We start from the raw sequence: 23,580 nt of genomic DNA, 5'->3' as shown, positions 1-23,580 counted from the left end.
CAAGTCCCCTCCCTTTTGAGGGACCAAAAACATCATGGAGTAAAAACCCTTTCACACTTGGGTGGCTGGAACAGGTTGAATGGTGCCCTGATTCAAAAGGGACAGCAAAATCTCTACGGAAAGAGACAGGAATGCCTGAAAAGGGGGGGGGGGGGTTCCATATCATGAAATACCATTGATGAATGCTAGACAACACTCAAGAGTCTGGGCTGATCTGTTACAAGTTTGGGAGAGACAAGAGGACCTGGCCGAGGGGAAGAAGAAGCAAAATGTCTAACGCAGACAGGCTTGTCCTGAAAGGAAGGGTTTTTTAGAAGTAGGAGTTTGAGTGGACTTAGCAAGAGGAATTCACCTAGACCCCTTCTTACCTTTGGGGGGGTGATGAGTCTGCCTACAGACAAAGGTAGACTTAGAAGGGTAATTCCTCTGGAATTTTGGGTACAGGTGAGACAAAAATATGCTCAAGGTCCTGCATGGCCTTACCCTTTTCCCGGAAGGACATGAACAGATCCAGCTGTAGCTGTCCCAAAAAGATGTTTATTACTCACAGCAGCATTCAAAAGATTGGCTTTAATGTGATGAGCAAAGCCTGAAGACAAAGCCAAGGATAACACCTCAACACAAACAAAGGCAGCAGCCTTGGAAGAGGCATCAGCCGCATCCTAACTGAATTTTATGGAGTGATAAGCGACCTGAGAAGTGGATCCAAGCAGCGAATGAGATGAAGCTTACCTTACCCTTTAGAATGTTATGGAGTTCTCAGACTTGTTAACATCTTGTAACAGCTTGGAAGATCAGACACAAACTTCTTGAAAAAGGAGAGCCAAGACATACCTGGCCATGTGGGTTTAGTAATTAATAGCCCAAATTTACAAGGTGGCAGCAATATATACTTTTCTACCAAATCTTTGCATAGCTCTACTATCCTTAACAGAAGGAAGGAGCTTAGAGGAAGGCAGAAGTTTAGAAGGCTTATCAGTTGAGACAGAAACCACAAAAGGGTCAGTAGAAGGACACTTAAAAATGTACAGTCCTCAGGCACTTTGTAGAACCCCATCAGGTTTCTTAGGGGCTGGGCGCTGAGAGTCAGGAGCAAACGAAGTAGCAGAGAAGGTGCCCAAAAGAGCTACCAATACATGAAGAATTACAGGCAGCTCAGGAGATTCCATCTGTAGAAGCTCATATTATCTCATTTGGATGTCAGAGTTCTGGGAGTGATCCCACTTAAAGTACTCCATCGTATTGGCAAGAGCATCCCCAATGGATAATTCTTCCGAGAGGGAATCCAGAGTCCAAAGAATCCTTTTCTTCCAAGCCATAATCTACAGGAAAAGAAATCTGAGAAGAGTAAGGCAGGGATTCCTCCCCAGAATCTAAGTCCTCATCTGAGGAATCCAGTTCCCTTGTCCTTTTTAACAGGTGTGAAAGACCAGGAAGGATATGGGACTAAGACCCTTTGAGGAGGCTTCAAGGCCATCAAGGCATTCAGCAAGCCTTGAATAAAATCTTGACATTCAAATTAGGGATATTTAGCAATAGGGGGAATATGCTTATTTTTTTGCTATTTCTTAAGATGGATGTTTGCCATAACACTCCTCGGCAGCTCAGTTCCTTGGCAGTATTCAATGATCTCTTCATAGAATAAGATTTGAGGAATCCCCCTTTGCCCCTCAGAAATAAATCAGCCATGGCTCCCCTTCAATATATGAAGCAGACTTTTGAAAAGCCTCTGAGGACGTGTGAGAGCTTGGATCCATGCCAACCCGATGGGGGTCAACGCAGAGGAGTCTTGATGCAAGTACCAGATGGTCTTCAGGGCTTTTACTAGCTTCTAGAGGGATGTCTGGTGGAGTATAGACAGCAACAGGATCAGCCCTAGACTTTCTGGCATTCTTCTTGGAAGACAGCTGTCCCTTGAGATGCTAGGATTCTGCCACAGCACTCTCAGACAAAATTTAAGACTTTGGTTCTTGAGATATATGGAGAAGGAAGATAAGCGACTACGAAGGGTCTCAGAGACAAATGCTCGACAGACACAGCACTGCTTATGGTTGAGGGAAGTGCCTAGGCAATAGATACTGGTCGTGATGGTCTTTATGGGTTATATGCTTCCCACACTGACATTTTTCTTTCTTGGATGACATGAACACAAGTAACAACAACACTGAGAAAAAACAGGTAAGGAACCCCAACAGGGCACTTATCTGAAGACAGCTTGGTAACCCAGTACAGCAGAAGGGTGTTCATACTGATATTCAATAATGGTGTTTGAACTGATGGCAAAGAAGTTCCAAGTATTTGACATATGGCACCTATAAGATTTAAAGGCTTTGGTATAATGGCTGGATATTTGGCTATCCTTGGCAGGAGATCCCTTTGGTGAAGAATAATGCAGCAGTGATATGGAAAGACATCATACACATACTTAAAACAATATGTTGCAGAAACACATGAAGATTTAAAAACATTATAAGTTGTGTGTATAGATTATATATATATATATATATATATATATATATATATATATATATATAGAGAGAGAGAGAGAGAGAGAGAGCAGCTAAAATTATTTACAAAATTGATGTTTATACATACAATAAGCAGTATGTTTCTAAAATATATTAGTAGTTGTGGGAGTTACAGCTGACAAGGAGAGTTACGCAAAAGCTGATGGGGGGGGGTGAAGACAAAGTAGAGTAGAGAAAAGGACATGAATTAGAGTGACTAAAAAGTCTGAGTTACATGAAGTTATACGCAGAGTTAGGGTAAGGACTTGGCCAGGAGCAGAGCATAATCAAAGGCAAGTATCAAACAGACATTCCTTTAGCTGATTTTGAATGATTTAGTGTTTTTAATTTGTCTAAGAGTTCAGGGTACAGATCTCCAAATTTCTGTGGTACAGTAAGTGTACAGTGGGTCTCCAGCAGAGTTACTGTAATTGCTACCGGTCAGTAACATCTTGTCAAAAGACTGTAGTGGTCTTAAGAAGTATATTGACTGACTGTTAACTTTACTGCTAGATTCTACCATGTGGTGGTGCAATTGCTTGTAGTAAACTGTGCAAACTTCACTTCAGTAGTCAAAAAAAGACCTCATATAAACTCCTTCACACTTCTTCTCTACAACTACTGCATTTTCATTAGCTCATATTACAACAATGTCTTCACACATAAGACTTTGCTTTTGCATTTTGGGTATATTAGCTCCTGCTGCACTTATTTTTGTCCTTTTTAAATCCATATTACCTGTGGTGAAATTGCAGAAATACACTTCCGTGCTGAGGCCCCAGAATTGCTATGAACCACTGTCTGTGAAGAGCTCCATTCAGAAAGTGCACTGCTGCTCTCCGGGATATAAGTCTCATCATCTCGGATTTCAGACACCTGCAACAAAAAGGTTTTATGGAGTTTACCATCATTTTAAATGATACAACATTTTAGTAGCCGTTCCTTTTGTTCCTTTTCTTAATGATTTTCTAAGGCACTTGAGAGGGGGTTTAAAGATAGAAACAGCTATTATACATTGATTTTAGGAACCAGAATAATATCAGTTTTGACGGTCAGATCTACAACATTTCAAGTAAAACTCAGTTCTTGGTACCTTATGTTAAGCGCAAAGAAAACTTTCCAGAACTGTACCTCGACCAGGACACATCTGTGAAATGAAAACTTTTCAAGCAAGGGATTTTTTTTAACAGACATATGAGCACATACATCATCCTCTGAGCTGGTGTCTGAGGTGGGGGACTCTGACAGGGTGTCTACATCCTCATACATGTTCTCTTCTTGGGTATGTCAGTGAAGATGTCACCTGATTCTACAGAGGGCTAAAGCTGCTTTTGGGAAGATAGATTGAGGCTTATCAAACGACTGTGACAAAGGAATGTCAGATAAGAAGAAAACAAGATAGAGATAGGATCATGGGGTGGAACTGCATCCACTGGCACGTATGGATTAACTCTGTTAAGACAAATGATTATCCTTCTCAACACCTGAAAAGCCAAACCCACCACCATCAGATCCAGCTATACTGCTACATCTGTCACATCCAGTCCTCCCTTCAAAGAAGCTGTCACAGGTGCTGGAGGGACCCCCAAAGCCATGAAGTAAGAAGGTCCCAATGAGGGTATTAATGGAGCCAAAGGCAGCGGCACCGATGATGGAGCCAAAGTCGCTATACTGAAAATTCAGCTCGGAGACTCCATCCACTCTATGAATGCCAGGGTTGAATGGGTCACAGCAAAGACTCACAGAACCAAAGTAATGGGGCAAATCTGCCCAAAAGCCACAGGATCTGGGTAGAAAGAATACTTGTGTAAAATCTTACCATAATCATAGATGTCCTTCTCTTCACTGCTACAGTATTCTTAAGCTGGGCCTCCCCCTCCAGAAGACCAAACGTCGGCCAGTACTCAAAAGTATTATACTACTCTAGGGTATGTGGGACGTCGTAAAAGCAGAGTATGCACGTACCATCCTCAAAAATGAGTGCCCCAGTAGGAATGCCAAGACTAAGGATATGAATAGTCATTACATCCAAGCAAAACTACAGATCAGGGGAAAGGAGGGTGGGATAGAATACTGCAGTAGTGAAGAGAAGGATATCTATGGTTATGGTAAGATTTTACACAACTATTCTATGTCCTTTTATTCACTTGCTAAAGTATTCTTAACCTGAGAGAGAGTGCCAAAGCTCAAGAAGGAAGGGAGGAGGAACAGGGGAGTTCTCAGTGAAGCCATGTAAAATGGCTTTAGCAAATCCATCTCTGGATATGGAGATGCCATCCAGTTTGTAGTGTTTGGTAAAGTTATGAATAAAAGACCAGGAGGCTGCTTCAAGTATGGCACTGTTATCTAAGCCCTTGAAGAATGCCTTACTGGAAGCCACAATCCTGGCAGAATGGGCTTTCACAGGTGATGACAGGCTCCTTCCATGGAGAGTGTAACAGAGGCAAATAGTCTTTGAAATCCAAGAAGAAAAACGTCTGCTTGGAAATGTGCAAACCCAGAGCCCCGGGATGAAAGTTCACAAATAGCTGATCAGATTTTCTGATAGCTTTAGTCTCGTCCAGGTAAAATCTAATTTGTCTATGTACATCTAAGGAGTGCAGTACCTTCTCGCTGTGGTTTTGTGGAGAAGGGAAGAAGTTAGATAGGTAGGTAGGTAACTGAATGGACTGGTTAAGGGATAACCCATTAACCATTTTTGGCATAAAAGAAGGATTTGTTGTCAAGGATACCCTGTCCTTATGAAAGACCAGAAAGGGGGATACAGCCATAAGGGCTTGCAGCTCCAACAGCCTTCTAGCTGAAGTTAAAGCCAGTAATCAAACAGTTTTTCAAGAGCAATGCTTAACGGAGGCCGAAAATGCGGGCTCAAAAGGGGCTGCGGTCAATTTTTCTATAACAAAATTAAGCTCCCACGGAGGAGGAATAGGTTTCCTGGGAGGCATAATTTGAAGCACGTCCTTAAGGAAAAGTTTCACCTCAAATATGGATGCTAGAGGGGGAGACAGAAGCAGACAAGCAGAAACAGCTGACGTGTGCTTTGACAGAAGAATAAGCCAAGCCAGCAGACAGCAATTCACACAAGTAAGACAGCCCCACTGTAATTCTCACTGTTAGTGGGTCTCTGTTCTTAGAGAGACACCAGATTGAAAATCTCTTCCATTTGGAAATGTAAGAATTTCTAGTATTTCGGTTTTCTGGCCTCCTGCAAAACCCAGAGAACGTCCTCTCAGAGTAGGTGTCTGAAGGGAATTGGAATCCATCACCCACATTATCAGCTGTAGTGTTGACAGCTGTGGATGTTAACAGGGATCCTTTGTTCTGTGTGAAGGTCCACCTTGTGGGGTAACTTGTGGTGATGGCCCTTGGCTAAATCCAGAAGAAGGGGGAACCAGTGTGCTGTCTTGGCCAAAAGGGAGTTACCAGCAAGAATTTTGGTTGGTCTTGTTGACACTTGAAAGGGACCTTTGGCATTAAGGAAGGGGAGGGAATGCATACAGAAACATTCCCTTCCAAGAAAAGGAAAGGGTGTCTACCTTCCAAACCAGAGAACCTGGGACTCCAGCACAGAATTTTGGAAGTTATCTGTTCAGGGGAGGCAAATAAATCTATTTGAGCAATACACCATTTTTGGACTATGTCCAGGAACACATCCCTGTGAAGCATCCATTTGTGGGATTGAGTCAGGGATCTGCTCAAGGAGTTTGCCATGAGATTCCAGTTGGAGGCAATGTACACTGCCTGAATAGTTATGTGGCATTGGCCAAGAAATTCCTATACCTAAACAGCCAACCTGCACAGGAGATAGGATTTGCCCCCCCTCCCCCCACTTGTTCACATACAAGAGGGCTGTCATGTTCGTCTGTGAACAGATGGAGATGGTCTGGACAAAGAAGGTGGTGAAATGCTTGTAGAGCTAGGAGCAATGCTTGTATTTCCCTGATGTTGATGTGTTCTGTTTTCTGGGTGGGAGACCGAATTCCCTGAACTGTACATTTGCCCAAAGCTGATCCACAGCCCACGTCTGATGCATCTGTGTAGAGTTCTAGGACTGATGTGAGAGGATACAGAGGTAGTCCTAGATTTAGGGCTATCTGGTGCATCCACCAGAGCAGTTTCCTCTTTAGACGTGGAATGAGGGGGACTTTGTATTCTAATGGGTGAGAATACTGGGTCCAAACAGATATGAGGAACCATTGGAATTTCTCATGTGGAGTTTTTCCACTAGCACCATGAGAATGGTTAAAGCCATGAATCCCAGCACCCTTAGGAACTCCCTGGCCTTGATGCGAGTCAAGGGGAGGAGGGAGTGAAAGAACCAAAGGTCCTGCACCTTCTGAGGTAGAAGTGACACTCTCATTATGTCTGTCTGGGTTCGACAACTCAGGAAAATGTGGTCCTGTGAAGGGGTGAGGACTGACTTCCTGAAGTTGATGGTGAATCCCAGTTTTCCAAGGAGGGAAATGATGATCTCCAGATTTTGGAGTAGCTTGTGGGAAGTTGGAGCCTGTAAGAGCAGGTCGTCCAGGTATGGAAAAATCTGGATACCCAAAAGCCAGAGCTGTAGAAAGACTAAAGGGCAAGGCAGAGAAATGAAAATGCCAGGAATCCACAGAAAAATGTAAGAATTTCCTGAACGTGGGGTGAATGGGGATGTGAAGGTAAGCATCTTTTATATACAGAGATGCCATGTATCCTTGTGGAAGGACATGAGGAAACAGAATTTGTAGCATGAACATTCTGAAGGAAGGAACCTTCAAGAAGGTGTTAAGATGGGATAAATCCAGTATTGGTCTCCAGGGGCCACCCCTTCTGGGCACTAAGAAGATTTATGAATAAAAGCCTTTCCCTCTTGAGGTTTGAGGAACCTTTTGAATGGAGCCCTGTTGCCAAGGCATTGGGAAGTGGGCAGCTGCTCTCAGGGGCCTGAGGGATGTCCATGTGGGTGGGGTGGGGGTGGAGTGCCAAACCATGAAGTATCTTCTGATTATGGAAAGAACTCAGGTGTCTTGGGTGACTTGGGTGATGTTTTCCTAGACCCTGTGGGTGTTTGAAAGTTGATGAGAAAGAGGGGAAAGGGAGACATCTGAAGGGTAGTCACAGACTCCTTGCTTTGTCAGGAAAAGAATGACTTTGTTGTGAGGGTTCCTGCGAATCCCTAGGCTTCTGTTGTCTCTTGCCGCCTCTGGAAGACTTACTGGAGGAGTGCTGAGTGCGGCTATGGACAAAAACAGGTTCAGATGGGAAACTCCTATGAAACCTGGGCACAGGAGAAACTAAGATGTGTTTCAACCACTTGAGTTCCTTATTATTTTTCCTGTAGGGACTCAGAGAAGCTGCTGCCAGACCAAATAATGCTGAATTATGTAATGGTGCATCCATTAATTTGGATTTGAAATCATCCAGGAGGGAGCTGCAACCTAAGCCAGGAAAATCTTCTGAGAACTGAGCCAGTAGCAGTTGCCCTGGCACAAGCATCCACAGCATCATAGCTGCACTGATTGGAGTATCTTGCCACTTGGGAGGAAGCTCCCAAGACAGGGAGTACTTAGTCATACGTGTCTGAAAACTGATGGCCCTGAAAGCCAAGGAGACTGAAGTATAGACCTGCTGTCCCTCTCAAGGGTTCTACTCTCTTTGCCTGATGGGAGAAGGGTGGTAGAAGGAAGCATCCTAGATGGTTTATCTGTAGCTACAGAAATAACTACTGGGTCTACAGCAGGACAGCTAAAGAGGAATTCAGAATCCTCACGGACCTTGTAGAAACTCTGGCTTCTTGGAATCTGGGGTTTGGGAAGCATTGTGAAAGGCATCCAGAAATGCAGGATGCACTGGTGGAACTGCAGAGGGGATAAGAAAATCAACTTATAGAAGTTGATGGTATCTTTTTTTGGACATCAGAAATTTAGGAGGTGTCCCACTTAAAGTGTTCCCCATTTTCAGAAGTTTCACCAAATGATCTCTTCCATAGGGGAATCAGCACTGACTGACAACTCTTCAGGGGAAGCATATTCCTGAGGGGTGGGAATTTGTGTTGAATAATCCAAAAATTCCTCTTCATACTTTTCTGAGCAAGTTGGAGAGTAGGAGCAGGAGCAGGCTGAGAGGAAGATGGCTTGAGTGCCATGAATGCCTAAAACAAGCTTTAAGAAAAGGCCTGCCAATCTGTAGAGGCTTCTTTAGCAAGGGACAAATGCTTAGTTTTTTGTTTTTTCTTTGCAGGAGAAACAATCATATGCAATGCTGGAGGACCGGACGAAGGCCTGCATTCAAAAGTATCCGAGTTAATTTCTTCTCTCACTAGAGTTCACGGCACCCCCCCCCCCCCCCAGGACCCTCTGTGCTTTCAAGCTTAGGTTTCTCCACGACATCCTGATCAGACATCTGCTCTACCTCCAAAGTCAAAGTTAAAACAGCCTCAGGACTGGGCTCAGCCTGTGAATCCATGCCTGAAGTTGGACATGCTTCCAGGCTGACTAACACCTCGGGAGAAACATCTGACAGGAGGTGCAGAGGAAGCTGCAGGCCAGGGTTTCTTGGCCTTATGCTTCAATGGCTCTGTGTTGGACTCCGAGGAATCTTCCATAAGCTTAGCCAACAACTTAAGCTGTTTGTTCTCTAAATAGATAGTAAGAGAAGACAGCCTGCTTTTCTAAGGGTCTTGGGTATGAAGAACTGGCAAATGCTATCAGACTTATGGTCATGACTAGGCCCTAAACAAAAGAGATGCTGTAGATGACTGTCCTTATGTGGAATTTGTCTTCCACACTGGCACTTGTCCTTCTTAGATGACATAACCAAAACAGTAGTAGAGGGAAAATATTCCCCAACAGGGCACTTATCTGGAAAAAGCTGAAGTCGCAATCACTGAAATGATCAGTCCGTCGGTTGGAATGGCATTCTGATTGGAGCCAGAAAAGTTCTGAGGATGGTATGTGCGTATGTTGCTTTTATGACCTACGTCCCACTGCAGCCTACGTGTGACATCCCACAAACCCTAGAGTAGTATAAAACGTTTGTATACTGGCTGATGGCAGGAGATGCCTATATTGCAGCAAGTAAACAGGACATTATCAGTTACAAAATGACCAGAGCTGAAAGTCGGACTGATGAAGGAACTAAAATTGGGGCATCTGGGCAGATCCAACCACCTTTGATGCTGAAAGGAGATGGAATGACCCCATCCCTAACTATATCTTCAGAATTTTTTTCTACATCAAATGGTCCAAATCAACCTCCAAAACACTCCTGTAAGAACAGAAGTGCCTGACAGAAAACACCAAGGAAGGTCTAGATAGGGTGGGGGTGCTGATACAATTTTTCAGAAGTTGGCAACTTCTTAGGGGAGTCCTGTATAGTGATGGGAGCCAAGTGTTCCAGATCTGGGGGTGGGGTGAAAGTTGGCGTGTGGGCTCTGTGCTCTTCAAGCATCAGAACTTTTAGAGCCGAGGTTGGAGCAAACATTTCAGCATGTCTCTTTTTTTGGATCCGAATCTTTGTGCTTAGAAGACTTCTCTGATGTTTTCTTTGACTCAGTTACTTCTGGATTTAAGAGGGAGGAAACCCTTGAGCAGAAATGTGTTCCTTGGCTCTGCCAAGGCTCTTGGCCCAAACACTGCACAAACTTACAGCTGACAAATAAAATGGGGAGCCCCAAAACAAACCATACACATCATGAAGATGTTATGGCAGGGATTTTGTCTATTCATGGAACACTTTTTTTAAGCTGGATTGCTTCTCCATAACAGTAGAAACACGAATATCTAATATCAAATATGTACTAACACATGAATAAGTCTAATATGTGTAACACAATACATAAAACTAATATTTATAAGGTACAATACCGCTTAATAAAGTGACTGAAGTGCAAAGACACACACACAAAGTTACTAAGAACTACTAATTTTCTAAAACTGCAACCTTAAAAAGGAAACCCAACTAACTACAATATCTAAATATTAATCTATATTTTAATTTTAAGAAAAAAAACTCAATAATGGAGAAGGAAGAACCACCATACAAAAGGGGCTATTTCAAAGAAAAAGAAGATTCAATATAGGAGTTAACACTAACAACCAGAAAACCCTGCACAGGGAGAAAACAACTAGAACTGTGTAACAATTAAACAGTATTAAGGTGAAGCACGTAGCTGTAAAGTGATCACAGCATTTCGCTAAGGTAGCAGATAAGACCCCAAGGTAACAAAAACAAGTGGTGCATTATGGAACAGTTTTCTTAAAATGGCTCATAGCTGAAGCACTGATGCTGCAGAGTCGGATGTGACAAGTGGCTGGAGGACTCACAAGTTTGAATGAAAAGACTGAATAAACAGTACCTGACCCCTGAGGCACACTGCATTCCAGCAGGTAGAGGCTCAAAATCTCTAAGCCAGCTACCTTGAGCTGGGTGCATTCAAAAAGATAAGAAAAAACACTCAGGTACCGTAACATATAACCCAAAATGCAGCTTCAAGCAGTAGCTAGGGATCCCATTGATCCACAGTGTCAAAAACAGCTGAGGGATCAAGAAGAATCATGTTGAACTACTTCGGTTAATCTTTCACTAGCAGGGAATCATTTACTACTCTAATGAGGGAAGTCTCTTTACTGTGCTTTCATTAAAAGCCAGATGACTAACAAGGACCTGCCAAGCCATGAGTTGCTAAATGTGTATAAAAGTGCACAGACCACCTTCTTGATGACCATCCCAATAAATGGAAGGTTCAGCTTAGGGCAACAATTTTGCAGAAAGTTGTCATCCAAAAACAACTTCCTGAGGATCACATTTATCAAGGCCTCCTTTAACACAGATGGAAAAAAAACATTCCTCAAAAGAAGCAAAAGCAAAGTGAGCAGTCTTAAAATTTCAAGCAAAAACAAACATTTTATATAAAGATGTAGAGAACTGCAGAGTCTTTCTTTTCCGAATAGTAGCGTTTATTAAACCATTCCTTCTGACCGATGTGCACTGTAGTTGCCTTACATTTTAGAATTTCCTCTCTTATTTATACATAAGTTAACAAAATACAATAGTGATCTGTATTAGAATAAAAACAAAAGGAGTGTTTATCTGATAGGGCCAAAGGGACAAGGGCCTAACCAATGAGGAGCAAGGAAATTATTTAAAGATAAGAACAGGGTGCTGGAGAATCGGCCTATGGAGTGTGAGCACTAGCTAAACCAACTGCGGGGGGACATGCAAATGAGGAAGAGAAAAGATGGAGCGTGACTGGGCCATAAGAGTGGCCAGTAGATAACATGGTGTATAGGGGGAATGACTGGCTTTTTAGCTCGTAGTTCCTTTTAAATGATTTTAAATTAATTCTGAAATAATTCTAAAATGGAGGCTGTTTGGAAGGAGACAAAAAATATAACTTGTTTGTACAATGCTGTGTGCGAGCACTAGCACCACCAATTAGTGCGGATGTGGTTATAAGAATAACAGACTAAACTAAAAGTTAATACCTAAGCAAACCCGCTACTAGTGCCTATAAGGAGAATTGCCGCAACCTGGTTATTATACCAGGGCTTTTTTGTGGGGAACAAAGATTAATAAACAAATACATAAATTAATAAATAAATAAAGCCAGAGCTTGGGATATGGGGGCTTTATTATGAGAACTGTATCTTGTTGCAGAAGAGGGGCGCTGGTGTCACTAAGGTGAGCAAATGTAAAAACTGAATACTAAAATGAAATAACTATAAATAAAACACTGTAAAAATAAAAATGAAAACTAAATGCCAATAAAAATACCAATAAGACTAATAAAACTAAGTGAATCAAAATAAAGGGTGCATGTGTGGCAAGGCTGACTAGGAAACACTGGGATTGGAGGACTAAGGAGTAGTAGAGCTGGGGCTAGATTACAAAAAACGAAAGTGGGCTGGATTAGAGACAAGTAGAAGACGTAAGGGACTGGTTAAGGGTGCACTAGGGAGACTAAGATAGGTCGCCCAATAATGCCTACAGATCTGTGTGCTGTGCAGTTGGGAAAGTGTGAACATGCCATAATAGAAGATCCGCCCAATGGAGTTAGCATTGTTCAGCTGAACCTAACAATATCTAGGAGAAATAATGCATGAGGAGAAAGGACTAAAAAAAGGGACTAGAGAAGAAAAGGCCGTGGTGACCACTAACAGAGAACATAATCCAAACTAAAATGTGTCAGCAGTACTATACAAACCTTTATCTTAAAACAACTATCGTTATACAGCTAAGTGTCTAATAACCATCTAAGTGGGGCAAATTGTGCTCATGTCCCTAAACAATAGTTGCATCACTATCCAGCCAAGCTGCGTCAGGTCACCATAGCTCTACAAGACGTAATCTATTTTTTCACACTTTTTTACAATGACCTTGAGGACATGAACTATTCAAATAAATGTATGAGTGATAGCTAACAAATTGCAAAATGCAAAAATGAAGAAATGGTGATGGACCAGATGAGTAGGGAAAACCATAGTGTGCGGTTTGCACCTGCTGGTGTTTTTAATATCTAGGAGTCCTTTGTGGCAGGTTATAAACAGATTACAGATGTTTCAGCTCTTTCACCTATGCTTCTTCAGATCTGTCAGGAGATTCAGTGTAAAAAAGGAATGGTCAGAAAATCCTGGATAACTGGTGCAAATGTCATTTAGAATGTAGAAAATAAAAAAATAAAAGCAAAAATAGAAATCAAAATCAAAATAAAGACAAAATACAAAAGTCTAAAGAAGTAATCAAATCTGAAGAATAAAAGGTCATAGTGAACTGAAGCAAGCTCTTTGTTGAGGTCAGGATCAAACGTACAAATGGTTACATACACTACTAAAATTACATTCATGAACTCGTCATGGTCCACACAATCAAACTCAGCCCATCATAAATCAGGATCACCCCCATGGAAAATCTGCCATGTCCAATGGTTGAAGACTGAGGAAAGGATCGCTTCGAGGAAATTTTGTCTGCAAAAAAGCAAGCAAAATTGTCATACTCTTCAGAGGAAACAAATATATGCGTACTCAAACAGGCAGGGCTGCATTACCCATAAACCTCGCAAAAGAGTGCATCTGTATGATATGATGCAGGAGTGGTCTCTTTAGACATAAACATGTCCTTCTGCAAGACCTCTGCCTGGTACACAGCAATAATCCTCATCAGAACAAATCTATCTGTGAGCATGCAAGATAAATCCCATTTTTACTTCATTGAGTAGGCTACAGTGTAAGCTGATCTCAATTCACAATCAAACCATAGTTCTAGTCATACTGCAGCCCTAGGACTGACTGAAGCAACTTCATCCAACGCAACAGGAACTGCATTATCACATGCCATCAACAGTGCATTGATAATACGATGTCTGCCTACTAAACAGACCAGGCTATTTTACATAACAAAAATCTACATTTTTGTCACATTCCTAGAAGCAAGCTGAAATAAGGTCACTTTACATGGTAGGAAATAACAGCAGCTTAGCTTTGCACATACAGTTGTCTAGTGTTCTAGTTTCAGTTTCAAGAGTCACTAAAGAGGTTTACAGGTCACAATTAACTTTTCAGCAAAGCTGGGATATGACTGTTCACCCAACAATACGTTTAGCAAAACATTATAACCAAGACAGTGTCTTGCCTTACATGTTACAACTCACAGCACCTCTGGGGATTTGAATTATCCACAGGAACAGGGTGGTTTCACATTTCTCAAAATTAACTACAAAAAGAGGTTGTTAATTCAGGTCAGTAAATGAGATTTTAGAATTACTGATGACAAACTTAAAATAGCAGAAACACTACAGCAACAGAAAATACAAAAGAATCATATCACATTTAAAGATAATGGGCTAGATTTCAAGAGTTGCTCTCAGTGCAAATCTGCCCTGATTCCGAAAACTTGCTCTCAGTGTAAGTGACTTACCTACTTATAAATGGGCTTACTACAGGGACCAGATTCCAAAACACCTGCTCAAATTACATTGAGAGCAAGTCTTTTGGAACTGGACCTAAAACCTTCAACAGTTCTTGCAGCAAAGTCTATTCTTCCTGCACACATTATCAAAAAAATTCTCACATGCAGTGTCTGCAGGTATGGCATTATAACAAAAAATACATGCATAAAGAAATGAAATATATATACTGCCCCCACATAAAAGGGAAGGCCAGCCCACCTTATTTATGCTTGTGTTTATTCTTTTTATAGTCAGATGTTTATACTTACATAGGATCATAGGAGGTTATTACGCTAACGGTCCTGGGGCCCTTACATACCTAGCCAAGAGTTCATCCCCAAAAAAGGAACCTCAGTCAGCACCTGTCACCCCTGTCAACGAGGGACACAGGTGGAACCCCTGGGAAAAATTTGTGGTTTCCCATCCACTCATTAAGGTTGCGCTTGAAGAGGGTCAGCAAGGTAATCTGCTTGAAGAGGGTCAGCAAGGTAATCTGTTTGATGTGTATGGGAAGTCTATTCCAGAGATGGGACAGTATCTGGAAGACAAACCTATCTCAATAACAGGTTTTGTTGATGTCACATATTGATTTAAGCCTTTCCAGTGGGTAATAAGCGAGGAGTTAGACTTACGGATACGGAAAATCACTAGAAGGGCAGGGTCTGAGATTGCCTTATAGTTGAGACACAGATCACTTCTGAGCAATACGTACGATACCGAATAGAGTGATAGTGATTTCAGTCTGCCTGCATAGGACATATGTTAGAGGCCATGGACTCTCTTTGTGAGGTATTTATGTGGCCTTTTCAGTTAGGTATTTCTGTGGCTTTTTCAGTTAGTGTAGGTGTTTGGAGAGGTACATACCAAATGGGGTGTTATACTCAATTACTGGCCTAATGACAGAGGAGTACAGAGAGGTAATAATGTCCTTTTTCTGGATGCAATCTCTTTACTTATGAAATGAGCCAAGTAAAATGCTTTTCTGACCACTGCTGCTACATGATGGTCAAATGTGAAATTTTTGTCAATCTGTCTACCCAGGTCTCTCGCCACAGGTTGTGTGCTTACGGGGTTGCCGCTGAAGTGGCAATCAGTAGGGGTCGTGTTTTTGCGAAATGGTATGATAATACTTTTTTTGTGTTTAACTTAAGACCGTGACTTTGGCACCAGTCATTTGTTGCTGTGAGACCCTCTTGCAGTATGTTAACATCGTTTGGGGAGTCAATGACCGCACCCAATTTACAGTCATCCGCAAATTTGGTCAGCCACAGGCCTTTTTGTCTTTGTCTGGACCTCTGAGAAGTACCAGTTTCAACAGGCAAGATCTGCCTTTGACAAATCTGAAATGGGTGGGGTCAAGTACTTGGAGACAGACTATGTCCTTGCTTATGAGATCCATAATAATACGCTCTATGACTTTACAGATCAGCATATCGAGCTAATGGGGCAACAGTTTCCAGGGTCCATAGTGGCACCACCTTTGTGCAAGGAGATGACAATGGCAGTTCTCCACTCTGGAATGAAGCCTACCCTTCGGCTGTGGTTTAACAGGGTGCTCAATGGTGAAGCTAGTTCTTGCTGGAGATAGGGCAGAATACAGCCTGAGATATTATCAGGTCCCATGGAAGCTGTGTTCTTTGCCTTGGATAGGGCCTTTAACACAATCTGCGGAGATGTGAGGTGCGGGACAAGTATTGGGGATGTCGAATGGACCTTTGGGGGGGGGGGTTGTGCTGAACCTATCTGCTAGCAGGTTGGCTAAGTCAACAGGATCAGTTTAAGTGGCACCATTAAGTACCAATTTGGAACAAACTTGGGCTTTGCCATGGAGGTTCCTGATGTAAGTGAAGAAGGCTTTGTGGTTTCTCTTTGTCTCGAGGCTAGTTTTGATTCATAATTGGATTTGGAGGTTTTCACTAATGATCTAATTTGCTTGTTGAGGCTAAGGAGGGAGTTTTCCAATTTGTAATTTGTTCCTTTTTACCTTTGGACAACATTTTCTTTCTTTTGTTGTAAAGCCTGTTGCTAGAGGGTGTCCACTAGACAGATTTGTGTTTCCTTGAGGAGCAGGTTTAAGTTCTGCTGGGTATGGCTGAGTCCATGCAGTTGTACAGGTGCTTGTATACTGTATTGACGTACTGTTCAGCAAAGCTACCTGCACCTTCTGAGGGGGCGGTGGTGTGAAGTTACTGATACCCACAATTAGGAGGTTGTAGTTAGCCTTTGAGAAGTTTTTTAGCCTGGTTATGGCTGGGGGGGGGGGGGGGGGTGAGACAGAAACTTCAAATGAGACAGACCGATGATCTGATCTCACCAGGGAAGAACCTACTATGGGAGTGGTTCAGCGGTTGCCCATGTTGGTGAGAACCAAGTCCAGAATGTTATCTCCCCTTGTGGGGGATGAGACAAGCTGCTCTAGTGTATTAGAACTGATGAGGTCAAGTTCACCCAGTTTATGGTGGGGTAGTTGAAGTCACCAAGGATCAGGGTGTTAGGGGGTACCTTGATGGAGTCAAGTAGGTCTAGGTAGGAGGAGCGGGTGTCCCAAGTCATGCGGGGGGGGGGTCTATTGCTGGCTATAACCTGGATGGGTGTCTTGCTAACTTGTCAGTTGCACCCAGAGTAGTTCTATTATACTGGCAAACCAGTCTCACTGTATAAACAAGCCTTGGTTACACTTATTGGCTGTTTAAAAGTACAAAACTGGGACATTTTCTCTCTTAAAAATATCTGTTCTGCAGATAACGGACTCACAGTATGAACATACTTCAGAATACAGATGCAGTAAATAAAACCAGTGAAGTTGTGTCAAAACAAGAAAGTCTTCAATTTTTCTGCAGACATTTATCACTTATCGAATTACATGGTTATCAAGATGAAGTGTTAATTATGTAAAACTGATTGTTCTGCCTTTGTAGGCCATGCATAAAACTGCATGAATTCAATTCAATATGTCACAGCTAAGGAGAGAGAAGCACACAAACGATAACCTGCTTATCACTGAAAAAAGCTGTAAAACAGATTTTTAAACTGGGAGCATTTTTTAAGTTACTGTTAAAATGCAAATGAACGAAGTAATATGTACAATGTCAAATATGCTAAAAGGAATTAGATGGACGATGCTAATTTTCTGTAGGTGCGTGTGACGGGGGTCAGACAATGTGCATGGATGAGCTGAAGTATCACCTTGGTACACTGAAGACTTCAGTTTAAAAAAATAAAACAGAAAACTTTACTGACTGCTTACATCTGTATCAGAGGCATCTCCTCCATAGTTATCCTGCATACTGTGTGGTATTTTGTAGTTCCTGGGATGTCTGTATTCTGTATCTGAGTCACAGTCATTGGAGTCTCTCAATGTAGACAGACCACTGTCAAAACAGCTTTCATTCAAGCTTTCAACCTCACAGCTGATTCGGCACATTATGGGATCACACAGGGCTAAAGACTCATAGTCATCATCAATGATGGGAAAATGAGGGGACCTAATAGAAAAAAAACAGAATAATTAACATCTAGGCAACATAATTTAAGGAAAAGCTTTTAAAACACCTCTGTGCCACATGGTAAATGTAGTCTTGCTACTGATCTTTGTAGTACACAGTTGGGTTGACAGAGGATCAAAACTGTTTCAAGTACACTGCTAAGTCACATTTACTTTCAAGGTTCATATCTTTTAAAATAGGATTTCTGCTACATACTTTATTAAGCTCTACACAAGAAGCATCTCTGGTATCAACTTGTGCATACTTCTATCTTGCTAATCTGAAATGCCATCATAAAGTACACTCTGAAATAAATCTACTCAGGCAGTATACAAAGAAAATCCATACATGAAAGGCATAGATAATACTCATTTGCTTTTTGGCATACCACAGTATTAGAGACAATACAAAAATGATGATGCATTAAAATCCAGATAAAGTACACCTTTGTTAGGAAAGTACAATTGAGTAAAATCTTACTACAACAATAGATGCCTTCCTCTTCACTGTTGCAGTATTCTTTAAAAAGAGATGTCCTGCCCCAGGAAGCCAGTCACTCGACCAGTATAGATGAGCATAAAAGAGATCTTATTTGTGCTGTACATCACATTTATGTTCCCTGGAAAGAATGTAGGCATAAAAGGGACATACAGATGCAACTACCCAGAATTGAATTGCCCCAGAAGATAGGTCAAAGGAGTCCATGCATTTCCAGAAGCAAAAAATGCAGAACAAACAAGAGGGGGTTAAGTGGGACGGAGTGAATACTGCAACACCAAAGAGAAGGAAATCTACTGTTATGGTAAGATTTTACACAACTGTACTATGTCCTTCTATATCACTGTTCCAGTGTTCCTTAAATAAGGGAGAGTAAAAAAGCTCAAGAAACAGAATCTCAGGTGGAAGGCTGAGAAGAGCCCTCAACAAACCCACATAAAATGGTTTCGGCAAAACCATATCCACAGCTTATAATGCCTAGCAAAGATATGCACTGAAGTCCAAGTAGCACCTTCAAGGAAATAATTGGTGTCCATCCCCTTGAGGAAAGCACCAGAATAGGCAACATCCACAGCAGAATGAGGTCTAACAGAAGCAGACAGACTTGCTGATGAAAAAAAAACCCCAAAAAGGAACGGCCTTAGATATCCAGGAGGAGATGGTTTACATAGAAGCTGTCAAATCCAAAGACCTGGGATGACAGGAAACAAAAATCATACTTACGAATAGTTCCAGTTTTATCCAAAAAGCACTGGAGCTGTTTGTGCAAATCCAAGGTATGCAAGATCCTCTCAGCAGCAGACTGAGGAGAAGTGAAAAAGGAAGTGAGTTGTACCAACTGATTTAAGAACAACTCATTAACCACCTTGGGCATAAAAGAAGGATTAGCACGAAGGGACACCATGTCCCTGTGAAAAAACAAAAAAGGAGGAATGGCTATAAGAGCCTGGAGCTCAGAAACCCTCCGAGCAGAAGTAAGAGCCAGCAACAAAACAGTCTTCCAGGTAGAATGCTGCAAATAAGCAGAATCTGTGAGCTCAAAAGGAGCCAGAGTCAATTTTTCCAAAACAAAATTAAGGTCCCAAGGAAGAGGAATAGGTTTTCTTGGAGGCCTAATATGCAGGACACCTTTAAGAAATTGTTTGACCTCAAAACAAGAAGTCAAAAAAGGATTCAAGGGCACATAAGCAGAATTGGCTGACAAATGGGCCTTCACAGACGAATAGGCCAAGCCAGACTGGAGCAACTCACATAAATGAAAGAGGAACAGAGGGATAGCCCTGAAAAAGGGTCTTGGTTACAAGCATAGCACCAGACCGAAAATCTTTTCCATTTGGACATACAAGACTTTCTGGTTGAGGGATTCCTTGCCACCTGTAAAACCCAGAGCATGTCCTCATAAAAGAGGTGCCAAGAGGTGCTTGAAAGGGATCAAAACCCTATCACCCACAATGTCAGTGGCAAATTGGATAAGTGGAGCTGGGTAAGAGACCGCTTGTCCTGTGTAAGGAGATCCAACCAGTGAGGTAACCTGTGAGGATTGCCCTAGCCAGATGCATTAAGAGGGGGAACCAGTGCTGTATCGACCATAAGGGTGTCCATTAGCAAGATATTTGGGGAGTCCAGCTGAATCTTCTGCAGGACTCTTGGATATAGTTCAATAGGAGGGAAAGCATAAAGAAACCTCCCCTTCCAAGGAAAGGGCATCTGTCTTCCAGGCCAGATGGCATGGCGCTCTGAAACAGAAGAGAGGAAACTGCCTGTTCAGAGGGGATGCAAAAAGATCTACGCGAGGAATACCCCACTGATGGACAATGTCCAGAAACATGTCTCTGTGAAGCATCCATTCATGAGCCTGTGTTCTGGACCTGCTGAGAGAGTCTGGCATAAGACTGTGCTCTGAAGGAATGCATACTACCTGAAGAGTTAACTGATAACGAAGAGCCACATCCGAAGCCTGATGCGCCATCCTGCAGAGGAAGTAAGATTTTGTAACCCCCCCCCCGGTTGAGGACATACTACATCACTGTAATGTTGTCTGTTTAAACCTTCAAGGGGCCTGTAGAGAACATGGGGTAAAAAGCCTGAAGGGCCACTATCAGAGCCCTCATCTCTGATGCTGATATGGTCTGACTTCTGATAGAGAGGCCAAAGACCCTGAACTTTCAGGTGAACAAGAGATGTCCTCCACCCAATGTCCAAGGCATTGGTGAACAGCTCCTGAGAAGGGACTGAAAGCTGAAAGGACCGGCCTGGGTTGAAAGCAAACTGTCAAATACACCACTCAAATTCTTTCTTGAGACAGAGAAGGAAAGGTACACTGAAATTCAGAGGATGACAACGCTGCAGCCAGACCAACTTGAGTTACCACTGAAGCTTCCACATATGCAGTCTGGCAAAAGTAAACATTGGAATAGGACAGCTCATGAACCCCAGGGCCTGAAGAAACTCCCTGGCTGGCATGGCAGAGTCAGGGAAAGAAGAGACTGAAAGAAGGCTGTCAACGACAATACCTTTGAAGGTGTAAGAGGCCAAAATTGGCACAGTCTGAGTCCTGCAACCCAGACATGAATGATCCTGAGAGGGAGTCAGGATGGACTTCTGGAATTTGTTAGTAAACCCCAGACTTCAAAGACGAGAGATGCTGAACTGCAGATCCTGCAACAATCGACTGGGAAAAGGCACCTGAAGCAACAGGTCATCTAGATAAAGAAAAATCTGAACGCCTTGGAGCCTGCAGAAGGCAATCACAGGAGCTAAGCATTTTATGAATAACCTTGGGGCAGTAGAGAGGCCAAAGGGCAAAGCAGAGAACTGAAAATGAGAGGAAGACACAGAAAAACTTAAACATTTCCTGAAGAGTGGGTGAAGAGGGATATGAAGGTATCTTTCAGATCCAAGGACACCAGAAAAGCCAGGGGTAATAAAAGAGGAAACAGAGTTTGAAGAGTAAGCATCCAAAAAGAAGGGAGCTCGGGAAAGGTGTTGGAGCTGGGAAAGATCCAAAATAGATCTTCAAGTGCCCTCCTTCCAAGGAACCAGGAACATCCTGGAATTAAAAACCCTGTCCCATTTGGGAAGGAGGGACAGACTGAATGGTCCCTTTGGTCCAACAGGGACCCTAGAACCCCTGGGAAATGAGGAAGTTGCTCTAGAGGAGGTTGAGGAATCCCAGAAAAAGGAGGGAGAGATTTCCATACCATGAACTAACCTAACTAATGACATGCCAATTTGGAAGACAAAGGGAGATTCGAAGGGACAAAGGAACCTGGTCTAAAGGCGGAGGATGGGGATCAAACTGTCAAAGAGAAGCACACTTATCAGATAAAGGAGGCTTCTGGGTCAAAGAAAACTGTGAAGCCTTAGTAGAGGGGGTCCATCTCCCACCCTTCCTGCCCTTAGAGGCGTGGCTAGGTTGCCTGCCTACAAAAGCAGATCTAGAAGGGTATTTCTTCTGGAACTTTAGGATAGAAGAGACAAAAATATGCTTAAGGTTTGCCTTTCTGTTGAAGAGACTTAAACAAGTCAGCAGCAACAGCAGTCCCTAAAAAATGAGTATTATCCAAAGGAGCATCCAAAAACTTGGCCTTAATGCCCTCAGGAAAAAAAACTGGAGATGAAGTCAAGAATAATGCTTCATAATGGACCCAAAAGGTGCAACCCTACAAAATGTGTTAGCATCATCATAACTACACTTAATACAGTAGCGAGCCACTTGAGAAGCAGAACCTAAAAAAGATAAGGCATAGGATTTGCCATCAGAATCAGGGACGGTAGAGATAATCTGACAAGCTTGCGCAATCAAGGCCACAGCATACCTGGTCGTGTGGGTCTGATATTTAAATGCCAAAAAGGCCAAAGCAAAAGCACTATAAACTTTCTTGCAAATCCTCTCCATTGTCCTGCTATCCATATCAGAAGGCAAAAGACTAGAAGAGGGCAAAAATTTAGGTTTGTCAAAAGAGACCAACACCACAGCAGCTTCAGTAGAAGGATATTTAAATAAAAATAGAGAATCCTCGGGGACCTTCTAGAACCTATCAGGTTTCTTAGGAGCAGGAGACTGAGAATCAGCAGACTATGGAAGCAGCAATGAAAGCATCCAACAAGGCAGCCAACACAGGAGGAACTGCCAATGGTATAGGAATATCCACCTGAAGCAACTCATAATAGCTTCTCTGAATATCAGACACTTGAGAAGAATCCCACTTAAAGAATTCCATCGTCCTAACAATTGTGTCCCCAAATGACAATTCCTCAAAACGTGACTTAGGGTTAACAGACTCCTCGTCATCACAGCCATAAGCTAAAGGCATCTGTGAAGAATAGGACAGACTCCTCAACAGACAGGGAATTCTCATCCGAGGAATCTGGTTCTCTAAACCATTAAAGAAAGGGTAGAAGATAAAGGAGGAGGGGTACTGAAATGCCTTGAAAAGGTTTTAGGGCCATTACGGCAGAGAACAAACCCTGAAAAAACTCCTGCCATTCCCTTTAAGGATGCATAGAACAGACTGAAACATGCTTCAGTTTTTGTCTTTTCTTAGAGGGGACATCAGCTCCAATTAATACTGGAGGTTCCAACCCTTGACAAGATTCAAGAAGAGAACCTGGAACCTCCGGTATTAATTAAAGCTGATGTCCCTCTAAGAAAATCCCTCTAGGACCCTCAGAGATAATCAACCATGGTTCTCTGCCGACATCCAGAGCAGAGGCCTGCAAAGCTTCAGAGGGTGTGCGAAAAGACAGATCAATGATGGCTTTGGGCGAGGTCGCAGCAGAGGAATCTGATAAACACCCAATGACCTACACAGCTATTACCTGCTTCTACATGGACGTCCGGTGGAGGCTGGACAACTAAAGAATCTGGCAGTGTCTTTTCGGCCTTCTTACCTAGAGGGAGAATCTCAGGGTTAAAGGTTTCCGCCATGATATGCTGGGCTGCCTAACCCATTGGTTTTCAAGACAAATGGCCAGGGAAGACAAAATAGCTTCTGAGTGCCTTAGGCGCAAATGCCTTGCAGATCCTACAAGAAGTATGGTAGTGGTAAGCACACAAACAAAAAAGACATTGTTTGTGATGTTCTTTATATTGAATCTGCTTCCCATACTGACATTTTCCCTTGGGATGACATGAATTCTAGGTAGCGATAACAAAAATGCA

At 42.5% G+C, this 23,580-nt stretch overlaps 1 protein-coding gene across 2 annotated transcripts in view; it reads right to left on the bottom strand.

Annotated features, from left to right (window-relative positions):
- Positions 1–23,580, bottom strand: part of RASEF (RAS and EF-hand domain containing) — a 1,118,741-nt gene that overhangs the window by 556,427 nt on the left and 538,734 nt on the right. For both annotated transcript variants that reach the window (XM_044083709.1, XM_044083708.1), the window contains exons 10-11: positions 17,681–17,918; positions 3,246–3,383 (exon numbers count right to left, since the gene is read on the bottom strand). In XM_044083709.1, coding sequence (XP_043939644.1) covers positions 3,246–3,383; positions 17,681–17,918 — 376 coding nt within the window. The remainder of the gene's footprint in view (positions 1–3,245; positions 3,384–17,680; positions 17,919–23,580) is intronic.

The sequence above is a fragment of the Protopterus annectens genome, chromosome 9.part0, assembly GCF_019279795.1.
Source record: "Protopterus annectens isolate FY-2018-M chromosome 9.part0, PAN1.0, whole genome shotgun sequence".
In the NCBI taxonomy this organism is placed as follows: Eukaryota; Metazoa; Chordata; order Ceratodontiformes; family Protopteridae; genus Protopterus; species Protopterus annectens.
Note: the sequence above shows the minus strand (reverse complement) of the source record. Positions and strands in the feature narration are given on the sequence as shown.